Genomic DNA, 16,096 nt, shown 5'->3' on the forward strand with positions numbered 1-16,096 from the left:
ACTTCTTTTCATGCCATTATATAGAAGTGTAGTAATGGATGAGGATGTGGTCGAGGCATTTGCCTTGTTTGCTTGTATGTCTACTTTATCATATCTCAGAATACCTGTATGTGAGAGGACTTACAACTATTTTTTTTACGTTGAGGCATTGTAATTATTGTTTTGTGATTTAACAAAGTGAAATCATTTAACTTAAACTATTATTTTTTTCTTTAAAATTTAATGAAATTAAAATTAAATACTTACTTACTTAATTTTTAAGTAAGTACCAATTATTTGATAATGTATTCGATATAGGTATTATAACTTCAGAAGCATATTATTATACAGTAATTTAGTATGAAAGCTTTAACAAATGTATGCATAATAAAAATCAACAAAAGAATAGAATGAAGCTTTTTGTTGTATCATTTTTCATCAATCCCGGTTGCTCATAGGGGTTTTGTCACCCGCCGGAAGTTCCAGTTTCTACTATCCAACTCTAATGGTGTGTAAAAGTAGTCTCGCTAGGTCAGCTGAGTATAATGGACATAAGAGTACAGAGTAGTTCCGGTTCAACAGAGTCATTGGGCTTTATGGTCTCATCCGGCAGCGTTAATCGACAGGCGCTTTCCGAATGCTATAAAACTATAATTGAATTAATTCTCAGCACATAATATATACCTATTAACTTAAATTTAAAATCAATTGCAGATTATGCATAACAATATAAAACGTTTGAAAAATAAATTATATCCGAGGAAAATCGGCCACTCGTTCTACAAAAGTTTTGGATGGACTACAAATTATTGCATTCCGTAATTTTCTGTAATAACACAGCATGACGTTTTACAACTAAAAATAGACAATTCATATTTTTATAAACTCTTACTACTAATTTTATTAAGTTATAAATTAAATTGTTAAGCACAATAATTTAAAACACAGATTTAACGAAAAATAATTATTAAATTTATTTAATTATTTAAAAAAATTAAAAAAATTAAACATACATTTTTTTAGTATAATTTTAAGCATTATTCAATAAAAAAGCTTAAATTAAATTTTATTATTTATTAGGTAATATTATTTGATAAAAAAGTGTATAAATATAAATTTTTTCATATTTTTTATAGCTGTTTTTATAAAATTTAGTATAATTTATGTTATATATTTATAAACAAATATCTAAAAATTACATAAAAATATGCGAAAATAAAAATAACGGGTAAATTGTATTGCTCTAAAATAAGCATCAAATGTACCTCATCGTCAAACAGTTCACTTTAAAATATTACATGTTAATTGAATTCAATGATAAATCATATTCTATATAAAATTATTCTAAGCGTAGGCGGTTTGTCAACTGTCAGACTAAAATATACAATGATATATATATATTTTTTTTTTATTGAACTTAAAAACATCAACAGAAAAGGTTATGAGTTTTTTGTCTAACACATAATGAGTGATTTCTAGAACTAAAATTATACAATTAATATGTTGTTAATTATGTGTGATTTCCTCTACCATTAATATTATAGTTATCATTAGCAGAAAGTTTAAATTTTATTGTATAGATAGGTTTTTTAGCTAACATGTTTTCGATTTTTTCGATGCCTGGTCCTAATGTTTCAATCCTGTTGGTTGGAATGTTGAATTTTTTGAGTTATTTGGAATATTAATAGCACTCTGTTATTACATGTTTTACTGTTTGGATAACCCCGCAGACTGTTCATTGAGGAATCTTTGGCCATAACGAACTTGTGTAATGATATTTTATTACATCTTTATATTGCCATTATAGTATTATAAATTTATATTATTATTAAGCAGGTTGAAAATTGATGACAAAATCAAATCACATATTCACAAATATTCTATAACGATAATTGTTAAACAATATCATATAAAATTAATATATGTTTTGGAATAATAAGTCAATACCATTCACCGTTTTATGGTGTAAAATTGTTTCGTGGCATGAATAGCTTTAACCAATCTAAATATTTTGAAAATATAATTATGTATACAAAATGATAATTTAAGTGGTATTTAAGTGGCGTCGAGTTTCTTTTCTACGGTTAATATATTTCTGATATTATCAAAGACTTTTGCTGTGTAGTATATACGTTTTTATATTTCTATGTTTTCTGGGATTTTTTTCTCTGGTCTCTCCATATTTATTTGTATCGTCAAAAAGAACCAAATCAGAACACTCCCTCCTCCCCATGTACTAACTATATCTGATTTCCTAAACCAGTCTCAAAGCTTAAGATTAAAACATTATTTCTGCTATAAAAACTTAAAATAAAAACTATAATAATTGTTAAACCAAATCGTTGAATAAAAAAATGTATTGCTTTGAACTTGGTGTTTTTTCAAAACATAAAATAAAATACGTAGCGTAAAACTGATAAATGCTTATTAAGGACGATTATTATATAGGTATAATAATTACTAATAATATTTATAGAAAACTGTGTTCCTTACTTTGATGTAGAATATAATATATGTAATATATATATGAACTTTTAAATATAAAATAAGGCACTTTTATTATTTAGCTTTAGATGACGTATTCTCTGAAAAAAATAAATACCTATTATTAATCATTTTATTCGAAACCAATAAAATAGTAAAACAGTGATTGGTATTTGTGTCAATAAAATAACAAAATTTTACGAGACAAAAATATTTCACTTCATCACTTCTTAAGTCAATAATATATCATTTTTATACTTGCGATGTAAATTCACAATGCTATATTTATTTTGAATAATTTTATTGCTTTTTCATGAATTTATAGATAGTTTAAATGAGAACGTTGACGGAAAAAGTAATTTCTTATCTTAGAATTTTATAATAAATTGAATACAATTTTTAAAAATATTATACTGATTGCATTAATTTTGAAACTTTCTAACAAACTATGTATCTTTATGTAACACACAAATAATGTCTTAACATTTTTTTTTTTTTTTATTAGCTTCTAGTGTAACTATGATAGCTCAACAATTATCAAAATATATCAAAGATAATTAAGGTATATATTACAAAATAATATTCGTGAACATTGTGATTTTGATGACGATAACAGCTAGAGATTGACTTAACATTTAATTTAAAAAAAATCAATTGTGATTTTTCACAAATTTAAAAATAATATATTATTAATTGTTGTTGTATCATTTTTTTCTTAGGGTTTTCTTAATCACAAGGCTGATAATAGATTTTAAAATAAAAATGTATGGTATGAGAGTTGTCTAATTCTGTTTTGACAAGAGTCATCTCTCTATTCACAAATTCAAAATATTGTTTAATAAATCATGTGCTTGGTCATTTTACATCTCGTGTTTTCATCATATTGTTCCTAAATGTCGACGATGTATGGACTCAGTATTATACTAAAACACAAAAATTTAATTTTCATTTTTAAATGTAAAAATACCAGGAAAAATTATTTGACTATATTTAATACTTAAACAAGTCATTACACACATTGTTAAAATCATAATCTTTTACTAAGTTAACTTGAAACCAAATAATATAAAAACCTTTTTAATATTCAAGATATTGTTTATAGTCAAGTAAGAATTTCATGTAAAATTTTCAAAACCTCATGATTCACGTTGTAAAAATATTATATAAATTTATTATTTAGAACTTTTTTGATTTTGTATAAATCTTGACGAATATTCATTTTTTCATTCGAACTATAACCCTTTTATAGTTTTGGATAACTTTAAAAATTTCTGCAGCCTCTCTTTAATACTAAAACAGTATCATTATTCAGCTTAATATACATTTTATTTAGTTTTTTAGCTCTTTAAAATAAAAAATTATATTCTTATAAATGTTTTTAATGCTTTTAATGCTAGAATTTATTTCTTTTATTATATTTGGATTTATAAAGGTCTATTAATTTGTAATAAATAAGTGTAAAGACTAAAAAAAATAGAGGGATACAAATATATAAAATATATAAAATATTCAACAACTAAATCAGTTATAATAGAATAACTTAACCTGACCTATAAATTATAAGGTATTATAATTATAGGTCTTGTGGAATCCCAATTCCCGGACAAATTTAAATCACAAGTATGATAATAATATATTAACAAAAAAAATTCATTTTCGTAAGCAAAAATTAAATTCATGTGTGATTGTGATCCATCTTATATTTAAAAATTTCATACACAACCATGTCTACGTTCGTCGTCAAAAAATTATTCACATAGGTAATAAAAAGGCGGGTAAGTCGTGATTATCACTATGTTGTACAGTAGGTTACAAGTGGGTTACTGTAATGGATGGAATTAAATTTGAATCCAATGATATTATATCATTGCATACGAAAAACGATTCTGAGCGAAGACGGTTTATCTGTCTAGGATATATTATAGATTATTAAAAATTTTCAAATCTTAGATTTAAAAAGAAAATTTTTTATGAATTTCTAGTTTGAAATAATTTGCGAATTTTCGTGATTTTCGTGATTTTTACATATTATGTTGTCAAAATTCAAACTTTGAATGCTTGTAAAAAAAAAAATATGACTACGCATTTCATTTATTTTTCAATTGCTATTGTAAAAATATGATAGGAGCCATGTATTAAATTTTCAAATCTTGATATAAAAGGATAATTTTTTATGAATTTCTAGCATAAAATAATTTATGAATTTTCTTGATGTTTACGTATGTTGTTGAAATTCAAACTTTGAATCCTTGTAAAACAAAAAAAATTGTGACCATGAATTCATTTTTAATATTTTTTAACTATTATTGTAACAATGTGTTAGAAGCCTTGTATTAAATTTTCAAACTTTTCTACCGAACAAATAATTTTTTATCGATATTTATAAAAAAAAAAAACTAAAAAGTTGAAAAATTAAAATGTCTGTAAACAGCTCAAAACAAATCTAAATATTTTGAAATTGTTATCAAATATATAAAATGCCTATATAAACATTCAGTCAAAATTCAAGTATCTGCGGTCGTTTGTTTTAGTCTTTTAGAGTTACACCAAACTAAGAAAATCATTAAATGTGAAATCCAGTGAAAATCCAATGTTATAAAAATTTAACTTTCAAATGCTCATAAAAATGTAATTTGAATTTTCGGTGGACTTTTTATTTGTGATAAAGATTGAAAAATTTGTAAGGAATCTGGTATTAAATTTTTAAATCTTAGATATAAAAGGAACATTTTTTATGAATTTCTAGCTTAAAATAATTTGTGAATTTTCGTGATTTTTACGTATTTGTCAAAATTCAAACTTTGAATGCTTATAAAAAAGAATTGTGACTATGAATTTCTTTTATTTTTCAACTGCTATTGTAACAATATGTTAAGAGCCTTGTATTAAATTTTCAAGCTTTTCTGCCTAACAAATAAATTTTTATCGATATTAATTTAAAAAAAAACTAATAATGATCGAAAATTTCAAATGCCTATAAATGGTTCAACTTGAGTCGAAAATTTTTGAAAATTGCATGGTGGATAGAATATACTTATATAATCATTCGGTGAAAATTTCATGTATCTATGGTCATTTGTTTTAAAATTGCATCAAAAACCAAAATCGATTTTGTCGAAAAATGAGTGTGCGTAAAATTTCCCATTTTTATCCCTTAATTTTTAGTTTGATTATCTCGATTATTTAGAAAAGTATAAAGAATTTTTTACTTTTGACCCCCCAAAGTACCAACTAGATTCACTTTTTGATCGAATGAGGTACTGAAGTCAAAAATCGAAGCACTTTTACTGCCCCAAAACGTGATGTTAGACACAAAATAAAAATAAATTAAAAAAACACACACATCATGGTAAAATCAATACATTCATCGCTCCGCTCAGAATCTAAAATATTATATATAAATCTAGCCAGTAGTTTCCATCATTATTGTATTATCCCAAACATAAAATGCCACTAAAATACACTTTAAATACTTAAATTGTTACTGTACACATTTTACTATGTGTTCTTATAATTTTTAGTAGGTGTCGGTTCAGTAATTACAGATATTACTCCTTAAATACTCTAAACAAATTTAACATTTTATAATAATTTATAAATTATAAATACTTATAGATTCAGCAATAGCTTTTTAATAGCAAACCTAAATTGTACAAACAATTGGAAGTGTCAATAAAATCAACTATAGATCCAAATGTCAAATCAAATCAGAATTTATGTATGATATTTTTACAATAATTCTTCTGAATCGTCTTTAATAAAGGGCATTACCTGCAATCATGGTGAATTGAAATGTATGAGCCAATCTTATGCAAATCTATAAATCTAAATATATTTTGTGAAAATTAAATATATAGGTATACCAACATACTTAAAAAAAAATTTTTATCAAACACCATTTTCAAAGGTTTTAGAAAATGATTAGTTTCATTTTATGGCATAGAATTTATTGCAAAAATAGTAAAAATGAAGTTAACTTCATTAATTAAATAAATAATCAAACGGTTTACTTATGGGTTATAAATTCTGATTATCTGACACAATTGTCAAGTATTATTAATTCGAATACCGTATCCATTAATAATTTAATCACGGGACACTATATTTGTGAGTATAATATTATATTAGGGAATATAGTTATATGATTATATTTTTTAATAGAAAATAGAAACATTATAAATGAATTATATATATTATATAGGTAATGTAAATTATTTAATTCAAACCTTTTACAGCTAAATCATTTATTTTTAAGGATTAGTTTGTATAAAGTGGAATATCAAAATATGAATTCTACAGACAATGTAGAGAGTTTTTACCAAATTTGTTTGTTCATTTTATTTTTGGCTATTATTTTTACAATAATTCGTATTAATTTTGAATATTATAATATTATAATAAAATTAAAAACAATTAAAATGTATGTTAAAAGTTAAGAATACGATGTGATACCAAGTTTCCTATTAAAATATATTTTTATCCTGATTTACCTACAAGTATTATATATTGTCTATATTTTATTTATCTTTCATTATATAATACTAAGTATATATATATATATATTTTTAGATGTTTATAAAAACATCCAAGAATCTTATCTGACAACATAAATTGTGAATTTATCAAGCTCTAGATCTATAGGTTTCAGGAGTACTATAGTGTATGAATTTGTCTGAGGTTCAAAATACTTGGCAATGTTTCAAAATTATTTGAATAGCGTTTGAAACTGGTGGATGGGTTAACGAGTACCGAAAAAAATGCATAAATCTGAGCTATAATAATTTATAACGAGATATCGCACTACTGACTAGTGATAATATTATACACTAAAAAGTCAATCTTGTAATGAAAGGCCTTTAATCGTCCTATCCTAATCCCTGATTATATTTTTCTTAATCATACTTAAGAAGTCGGACTAGTTATATTAGAAAATATTTTCATTGAACGAATTTCAAACAAAAATGAGTAGAAAATAATATTATTACCTATATACTTCCACACTCGACATGATAATATTGTAAACAAATTTACTATTAAATTGCACTTATAATATAATTGTGTATGAAATGGGATACTTATTTTTAACAAAACGTTATGATTATAAGTTATAAACTTAATTTTTATTTAATGAACGTAAATTTCTATACGTTAATACATATTTAAAATAGTATTATCGTGTATTATAATTTTTTTTACGTTCGTCTAAAATGATAACATTACTAAGCACCTACATTTATAATATTTTAAGTGCTTGATTTTTAAATTATAATACAACATGCTGTTTCAAATGTTATTTAGGTGTACTCTAATTTAATTTAATTTGCATCAATGCATAATGTTTCGATTAGACCTATTGCATTATGTATGTTCAAAAAGCTAGAGATTTTTTTTTTAGTAATAAAAAAAACATATCTGGGTAAATCGTTAGGTTTATTCATAAATTTTGTTTTATGAAACAGGCCTTCAATTGATTTTGCCATTAGCTGACATGGTGAATTATTGGTATTTATACATAACATTATATTATACACTATGTACTATACATATGCTATACAGTATCAAGGAAAAGATTCTGTAAGGTTGACTTGATATCTAATAAGTTGTTGTGAACTCATTTAGTTATAAATTGATCAGCGAGGTTAATTTTTCATTCTTGGTTTAACTATAAACGTATGAATAGTAAAATGTTCGACTGTGTTTTACGTTTCACAAATTTATTTTTATTGCGTTGGTTTTGTGTGTGTGTGTGTGTGTGTGTGTGAGAGAGAGAGAGAGAGAGTAACTAGGACACATTTGGTTAACCCATACAATTTATTTTACTTTTAATTTATATTTTTTGTATAATGATGTATTTTATGATGCATAATAAATTAAATGTCATACGTCATACTTTCTATATAGGATAATATTTTATAAATTGGACAGACTAGTTGCATATTTAATGATGATAGAAATGATAGGAACCTATACCTACAAATTAAAATTTCCCAATTGCTTTCCAGGATATAGGTAAATACATAAGCCTGCAGCAAATCATTACCTTTAGAGAAACCTAGAAGAGGACCTTGGTTCAAATCCCAACGAGGATTGTATTTTTAGAAAGAAAAACTTTTCAATAACGTTGGATGTACACATCTAGTTTCTTTATATCAGCTCAGGATCGTAGTTTACATGATTATATTTATTTTCAATTTCAAATTGAATGTAATGATACAACACTAACATGAAGTGGAATAAGTTAATAGTGACCAGAATATGTAACCCAACTCAGTATTTTGTACTTTTTATTTCTCGATTTTTCTTTAAAATCATATTTTATCATTTTCCAATACGGATATCGTTTATAATATATTTTATAAATGTAATAGAGTCACATATATTTGTATTGTATGACATAATTTTATTTACAATGTTATATGTATTAAAAAAAAAGTCGCTGTATCAATATGTGTATTATTGTGTATTGTAATCTGTAATTTAAATATATTTTATATTAATATTACTATGAACCATTACCAACTAAAATCTATGTATTATATAATGTTATAGATATCGTCCGAAGTTTGCACAACGTTACCATACAGATCATACCTCCAGCAGTAGAAAGAGGACACGATGTCATGATATATTGCAATTACAATTTAGACGGAGCTCCAATGTTGTCGGTCAAATGGTATAGAGGGGGATACGAATTCTATAGGTACTCTCCAGGGATGTTACCCAGAACGCAGACATTTCCATTTCGTGGGCTTAATGTAGACGTAAGTACACGTTATCTACAAATCAGAATCAGTGTTATTAAAGCTGTTTTGGAAAAATATTTTACTAAAATGATAAAGCCGTGAATTTACGTTAAATAAGAAAGTAAGATACATAAATATAACACAAGGATGAAAAATCTAAAATAATATTTAAACAATTTAAACCTTAATGGGTATAATTATTTCCTTAAATAAATTTTAAAAAAGCGGGTAAAAGGACCGAAAAAATTTTATCGACACTTCAAAAAAAATTTTCAGAAAAATTTAAAATTTCAGTCGTCTATAAATATCTCAAAAAAAAATCAAAATATTTTGAAAATTAAACCATATAAAGAAAATACCAATCTAAATAACTGGTAAAATTTTCAAGTATCTACAACTTATACTTTTTGAATAATCACAAATGTTTAAAATCATTTGAGGATAAATCGTTATCGTTACGCAATTTCGTAAGAATTTAAAATTCAACCACACTTAAAATTTTTCCTATAATGATGCTTCGAGTTTTCTCTATAGCTACTTGAAGAAAAACTTATGGAAAACTTATTGTTGTATTTTTAATCCTTAGGTGTAAACACAACAAATTTTATGATTTTTCAACTTCAAATTACTTACAAATTTTCGCATTTTCGACAGATTTCGGAAAAATTTGAACTATAAACACTTACAAAAAATAATTGTGATAAACGAATTTAAATTTTTATGAGCTACAATAAGAACAACTCAAAAGGAACCTTGTATTAAATTTTCAAGTTTTTTTGGTCGTCCAATATTTTTACCGACACTTCAAAAAAAATTCTCATAAAATAATAAAAATAATAAATCGATTTGGTCGAAAACTGGTTTCGCGTAAAAATTCCCGTTTTTATGTCCTTTTTTTTTTTGTTTTTCTAGATTTTTTTGAAAACTTTTGGAAAATGTTTACTTTTGACTGTATTATGCACCAAGGATATTCTCTTTTCCATCGGAAACCACCCCCAAAGTTTGAAATTGAAGCATTATTTCGACTAGTTATGCTGTACACAGACACAAAAAAAAACACACAACATTGTAAAATCAATACATTCATCACTCCATTCAGAATCTAAAAACAAGGAAATTAAAATTAATTCGTGTATACAAAAAATTTCATTGCACTCATCGTTATACATAAATATTTGTCAAATATATCATAACGTAATATGATCCTTTGATTCAAACCTAAGCTTTAAAACTAATTATATTATGGATATTTATTTTAAATTTCTAAGTTAATTTTTTTTAATATTAACGTAAAATAACTCCAAAATAGGCTATAAACGATTTAAAAGAAACACAAAATTCGCCAATGTTTAAACTACTTTCGTCTCAATTTTTTCATTTTTACAAATTTAAAACATATACTGAGAACTATGGATAATAATGTAAACCTTTAGTATAATAATAAATTATTATTCAAATAATTATTTACAAATATAGTTATTGATAGAAAAAACAAACAAGAGTAGACTATGTATTTACATCATACACATAAAATAAAGTGATTGAATGACATCGATATTTGAACATCCTTAAAATATAAAGTACAATGAAGGATGAACATTCGTTTCTTTTTAAAGTTTAATAAAACGGTTATCAACGTACAATAATTTGTCTTTAGTATTATGTACATAAGAGTAATTATAGGATTTTTTTAGGAAATACTAACCCCATTGTTTAGTTTTTGAATGCTGTTAAATAATGGTCATAGGACAATAAAAAATCGAAAAAATCTCGTGAAGACATTCAGCTGGTTTCTCGAATAAAATCCCAAGCCTGTCATCGTAAACCTTTTTTCCCTCTATCCTCTCCTTGTCTTCCTTTATGTGACTTAAATCGACTTGATTTAATGCGCGTTTCCGTTTTATTGTCAGAAAAGCTTCCGAGTTTCACATAGTCTCGAAAAAGTTTTTTTTTTTCTGAGAACTAACATAGGCATTAGGGTCGGTGGACGACATGGCCGGTAAAGGGCACAGGCCGAACAAAAACATTGTTGTCAACGTCGGTAAAACCGTTTTTCCGGTCATCAACGACTGTTACCGCAGATAAGTTTAAACGCATCGTGTGCCCATGTATTTATTTCCATGTTAGTGTGTATGAACACATAAATCATACGGTTTGAATAATACATGCACCTGTCTGTGTTATATTATATTATACTTGGTTCCTGAGAAAAGTTCTTCAGATTCATTTTCTGACAGCTATTCATGTGCCATATTTCTATGTCACCGACTTCTAGGGAAATAAGTTTGAATAAGAATACAAATAAAATAGGCATGAAAAAATTTAAAAAGTATAAAAGTAAATAATAAATGCAGTTTGCCGGGAACATCATAATTCGGGAGAAGTAAAAACTTTAAATTGTTTTAACGGAATCTTTTCACTAATTTCTATCGTTTTGTGATTGTTTTTATAATTGACTGTCAGATGTAATATTCTTGGATATGATCTGAAAAGTTACTGACAGTTTTATAAAGCTAACTTCGTAATATTATTTATTTAGTTGAATAAGATAAATGCTATATTATTACTAGGTACCTACATATTTATATTGAAAATTTAAATTTATTTCTAATGCTTGAAGTTATATTGCTAATCTAAATTTAAAATAGTTTAATTATTTTGGTAACTAAGATTCATCATTTTGGCAAATATATATAAATTAAAAAAAAAAAAATAACTTAAGATAAATTCAGATAGTTTTTAGATTAATTAATTAAACACCTACTTATTGACGCCAAGATATTTTAATTTTGGAATGTTCATTTTAGATATCATCAACATCAACAGAAATAACATTTATTTTTTTATTTTTTTATTAGCCTTCAATCGTAGACTATTATGGATCAACAATTATTAAAATATTAGGGATACATATTATGTACCTAGCAATATTAATGACGATAAAAGTAATAATAGTAATAATGATATAGATATAGATAGATAACGGAAATATAGCAAACAGTCAGATATACAGCACAAAAGATAATTAATATTAATAGGTAGTTTTATTTTTTTTATTATTATTATTATTGCAATTTGAACATTCAATGGCGATAAGTCCATATGTAATATAAATATATAGGATATAGACGTACGAAATATAAGAAATAATTAATATACAAATAAAGAAAAGATGGTTAACAAATAAAAATGTGTGGAATAACGTGATTATATATTTGGAATTGCTTATAATTGTGAATTATATAATAGTGAAGTAAAAAGTGGTTTTATGATATTCGAGAATTCGGAGATAAATGAGGTTAACATAGTTTCGATCCTTGAAGAAGGTTGAGAAACATTTTGACCGGAGAAAGCCATATGGGCATAAGACGGTTGATTGGTACCAGAAGCGGCTGTGGTAGAATTGTATTTAGGAGAAGGAGTAGAAATGGTAGACTCTCGCCTACACACATCATGGGTCATGGTAACTGTATTTTCTGGCGTCACCGTAAAATTAACAATTATAACATTGTAGAATGCTCTTTGGTGGATGAGATTTTCCGACAACGATTACTGATTTAAAAAGGAACTTAACCTTAAATATGTCATAGTCATTGGTAGCTTTTTGACGTTGACGAAGAAAATTGGCAAGGGCGTTTTGTCCGATAAACGCTTTATGTTGTGTATGTTGGTGACCCAATTCTGAAAGGCCGGCAATAATGTCTTCGTGTGCAGTGGATGGGTGGAAATTTCGTATCGTACGCAAGACGTCGTCGGGCTGATAAGAATGATAACTATAATCATTCTCTTATAAATGTGTTAGTAACAGGTCGTAATGTTCGACGAAATGCTTGCGGATGGTAAGATAGGAGGGCGTGGATTTACAGATAAAATCTGTAGATTCGAGAATGGTCATGAGGCTGAAGGTGAAGATGGAGATTGGAGATATTGCCCACATTTTTTATGTAAACAGGTGGTACCTTACATGGTTTATCGGCGCTATTGCGGATTTTGACGTTGGAACCGGATAGGTTCATGTTAGCTTCGTCACGGTTAGCGAGAACGGAAATCCGATTTGGACTCGTGAATAACTTCGTTTTCTTTTCTTCAACCTTTGGCGATAGAGAAGATTTCTTTTGTTCATAATTTTGGAAGAAACCACATTAGGTCGCGATGACATAATAACTTGATTTATATGAATATGGTCGAAGCCATAAAAGAGGATATGATTAAGTGTATGCGAGCATACTGTTAATAAACTAACGACAATCGGAACCGAACTGAATAACATTTATTATTTAAATGTTTATCTTATAATATGATTATAATGATTTTCACACTAGAAAAACTCATTGTACATTGTTTAGTATACAATATATTGTTTGCACTGATTTGGTAGTTTTGTTTAATGATTTTAATGAGACTAATAGTATTTTAAACAAACCAAATTAAAGAAAATATTTTTCAATATTATATATGTAAGTAATTATATAATTATAAAATATAAATTGTACAATTTAAATTAAATAACATAATTTAAGAAACTTTACTCATTAGTAAAAAATGTCAATTGATATAAAAACTAATGGCCACTGTTTTCGATATCTATGCAAAAAAAATCATAAAAATCATAAAAATCATAAAAAATCCTATAATATTTATTATATCATATTATCAAAAATAATAAATAAATTATGTATTTTCAAATATATTTAGTGTCATAAACACATATATCATTAAAAGTGAATACAATAGCTTAATTATTTATTTGTAAGATGTTAATATAACAACTGATTATTTTATTTCTCAAATAAATATTGTATAAGTTTCAATAACTTTGTTTTTGGGTAATTAAAAATTAAAATTAACTTATTTGCTACTGTGATTATTAAATTGAATGATATAATGAAATATACATAAGTAGGTAATAAATATAGCTATTACCTAAACCTATAATCTCTACAACATATTTAAAATATTCCTGATGTCTACAACAAAACATTATTTTATCATAATCTAAAGTAAGATATATGTATTTAGTTGTTATGATATTAAACTATTAAATAACAGATCTTACAATGTTTAGTTTGTTAAGTAATAACAAAATATACGATTTTATATCCGCATTTTTGAAATGTAATATGTGTTTATATTGAATGCGACTTTTTTAAAAATTTTATGAAAACTGGATATAATTGATTAACGTGTATAAGAGCTCAAATAATAATTTGTAAGTTCGTGGTCGTATCTTGATTTATAAGCTTTGAACAATTTATTTTCTTCTGGGTCCAAAATGAAGAGAAAGCAATGTCATTGGTAAAAGTTGTCTGAGTTCATAAATCTTCGTTTTGGGAAGAATTGTGTTGGTTAAGTTTACTTCAAAGACAAGAAAAGTTGTTATAAACTTGTCATAGACTATTTGCGACTGATTTTCAATGCCTACCATGTTTTAGTGATAGCTGTCAGTATGTTTATCACAAGGATAAATCATTTTTGTCTTAAAAACACCAAATTAAATGCAATAACTCTGTGTAATTTCTATATGACGTCATAATAGTGTAATAAGTGTATTGACGTTTGGTAGAAGTTAGTAATTTATATTTTAAAAAATTTATATATTTATATATTTATAACTTGATAATCGATAGTACTTACGTACTGAATTTCTAAGTAAGTTGGTACTTATTTACGTAAATTTAATTATTAACCACATTGCAGTAAAACATTTTTAAATTTCAATGTATTTTCAGTTAATTAATTTAATATTTTAATAATTAAAATAATACACAAACACTGGTAGGTATTTGAAATAATAATGACATTTATTATTTCTAAAATAGTATGTATTTTCTATGAATCTCGATTTTTCCAAAATTTAAATCTAAAGCTTGCATGCATACACATTAAAATAAATAGTTAAGTTTGATGGCATTGTATGTCAGAAACACTTTATAATAGTAAAAAAAAATATATAAATATAAACAAATCGGGATTAATGTTTTTTACAATACAAATGTTTTTATACAGATTAACTTCCAAATAGAATAATAACTGACTACATTTCCTGTATCTTACATAAATTGTTAAAATACATAGAGAGTGATAGTTTATATAAATATACAATAGTTATAGTATACTCATACTGAATGTATACGATTGTGAAAAACAAAATTTATATTATTTCAGTTATCTGAATCAAATGCCACACAAGTATTTCTGAGGGATGTCGATTTCAATCTGTCTGGAAAGTTGAGCTGTGAAGTAACAACTGACGGACCTTCATTAAAAACTGAGCTCGTCTCAAAACAAATCGTAGTTGTGGGTAAGTAAAAATTGAACTTGAACAATGAACACTTTTTAACAGTATAGTTATTTTCTATATACATCCAATGTTTAAAAATAAAATATTTACATAATATTTGCTTATTATATATTAACATAAAATAACAAAAATAATTTGTTAATAACAAATTTCCTAAATATAAGTTTATCTGAAACGGAGATGGGCAATATATTATACTAGCAAGCACACACTAATTTTTCGTCTGCATCAAACATACGGGCGAATAGAGTATTTCAATAACAAATAAATTAAAATAATGCAATGTTTATCTTCAATTAAAAGTCCGTCTTGAATAATTAGGGGCTAATTATTTTTTTTTTAAACTATACGCACAAATTATAATATTATGTTAGCTATTTTCTATTTAAAATATATATCAAACTTTTTAATTGAAAATTAAGAACTATTTACCATTATTTTGAAATGTTTGCACGGTGAATATTGAAAATACAAATTTAAAGATATTATTCAATTTTACTAGCCTGACGGTAATAAACAACTAATGCTACCTTTTAAAGAGTTACCTTAGAAATAAATGAATACATTGCTTAAACTCTTATAATTTCCC

General features: G+C 25.4%; 1 protein-coding gene across 1 annotated transcript in view; it reads left to right on the top strand.

Moving 5' to 3' along the window:
• The window catches only part of LOC107162280 (uncharacterized), a 152,979-nt gene that overhangs the window by 76,023 nt on the left and 60,860 nt on the right, over window positions 1–16,096 (top strand). Inside the window, exons 2-3 of the mRNA XM_015509111.2 lie at window positions 9,013–9,224; window positions 15,372–15,507. Of these exons, the coding sequence (XP_015364597.1) occupies window positions 9,013–9,224; window positions 15,372–15,507 (348 nt within the window). The remainder of the gene's footprint in view (window positions 1–9,012; window positions 9,225–15,371; window positions 15,508–16,096) is intronic.

This window comes from Diuraphis noxia, unplaced genomic scaffold (genome assembly GCF_037042655.1).
Source record: "Diuraphis noxia isolate RWA-SAM2 unplaced genomic scaffold, SU_Dnox_SAM2 contig0002, whole genome shotgun sequence".
In the NCBI taxonomy this organism is placed as follows: domain Eukaryota; kingdom Metazoa; phylum Arthropoda; class Insecta; order Hemiptera; family Aphididae; genus Diuraphis; species Diuraphis noxia.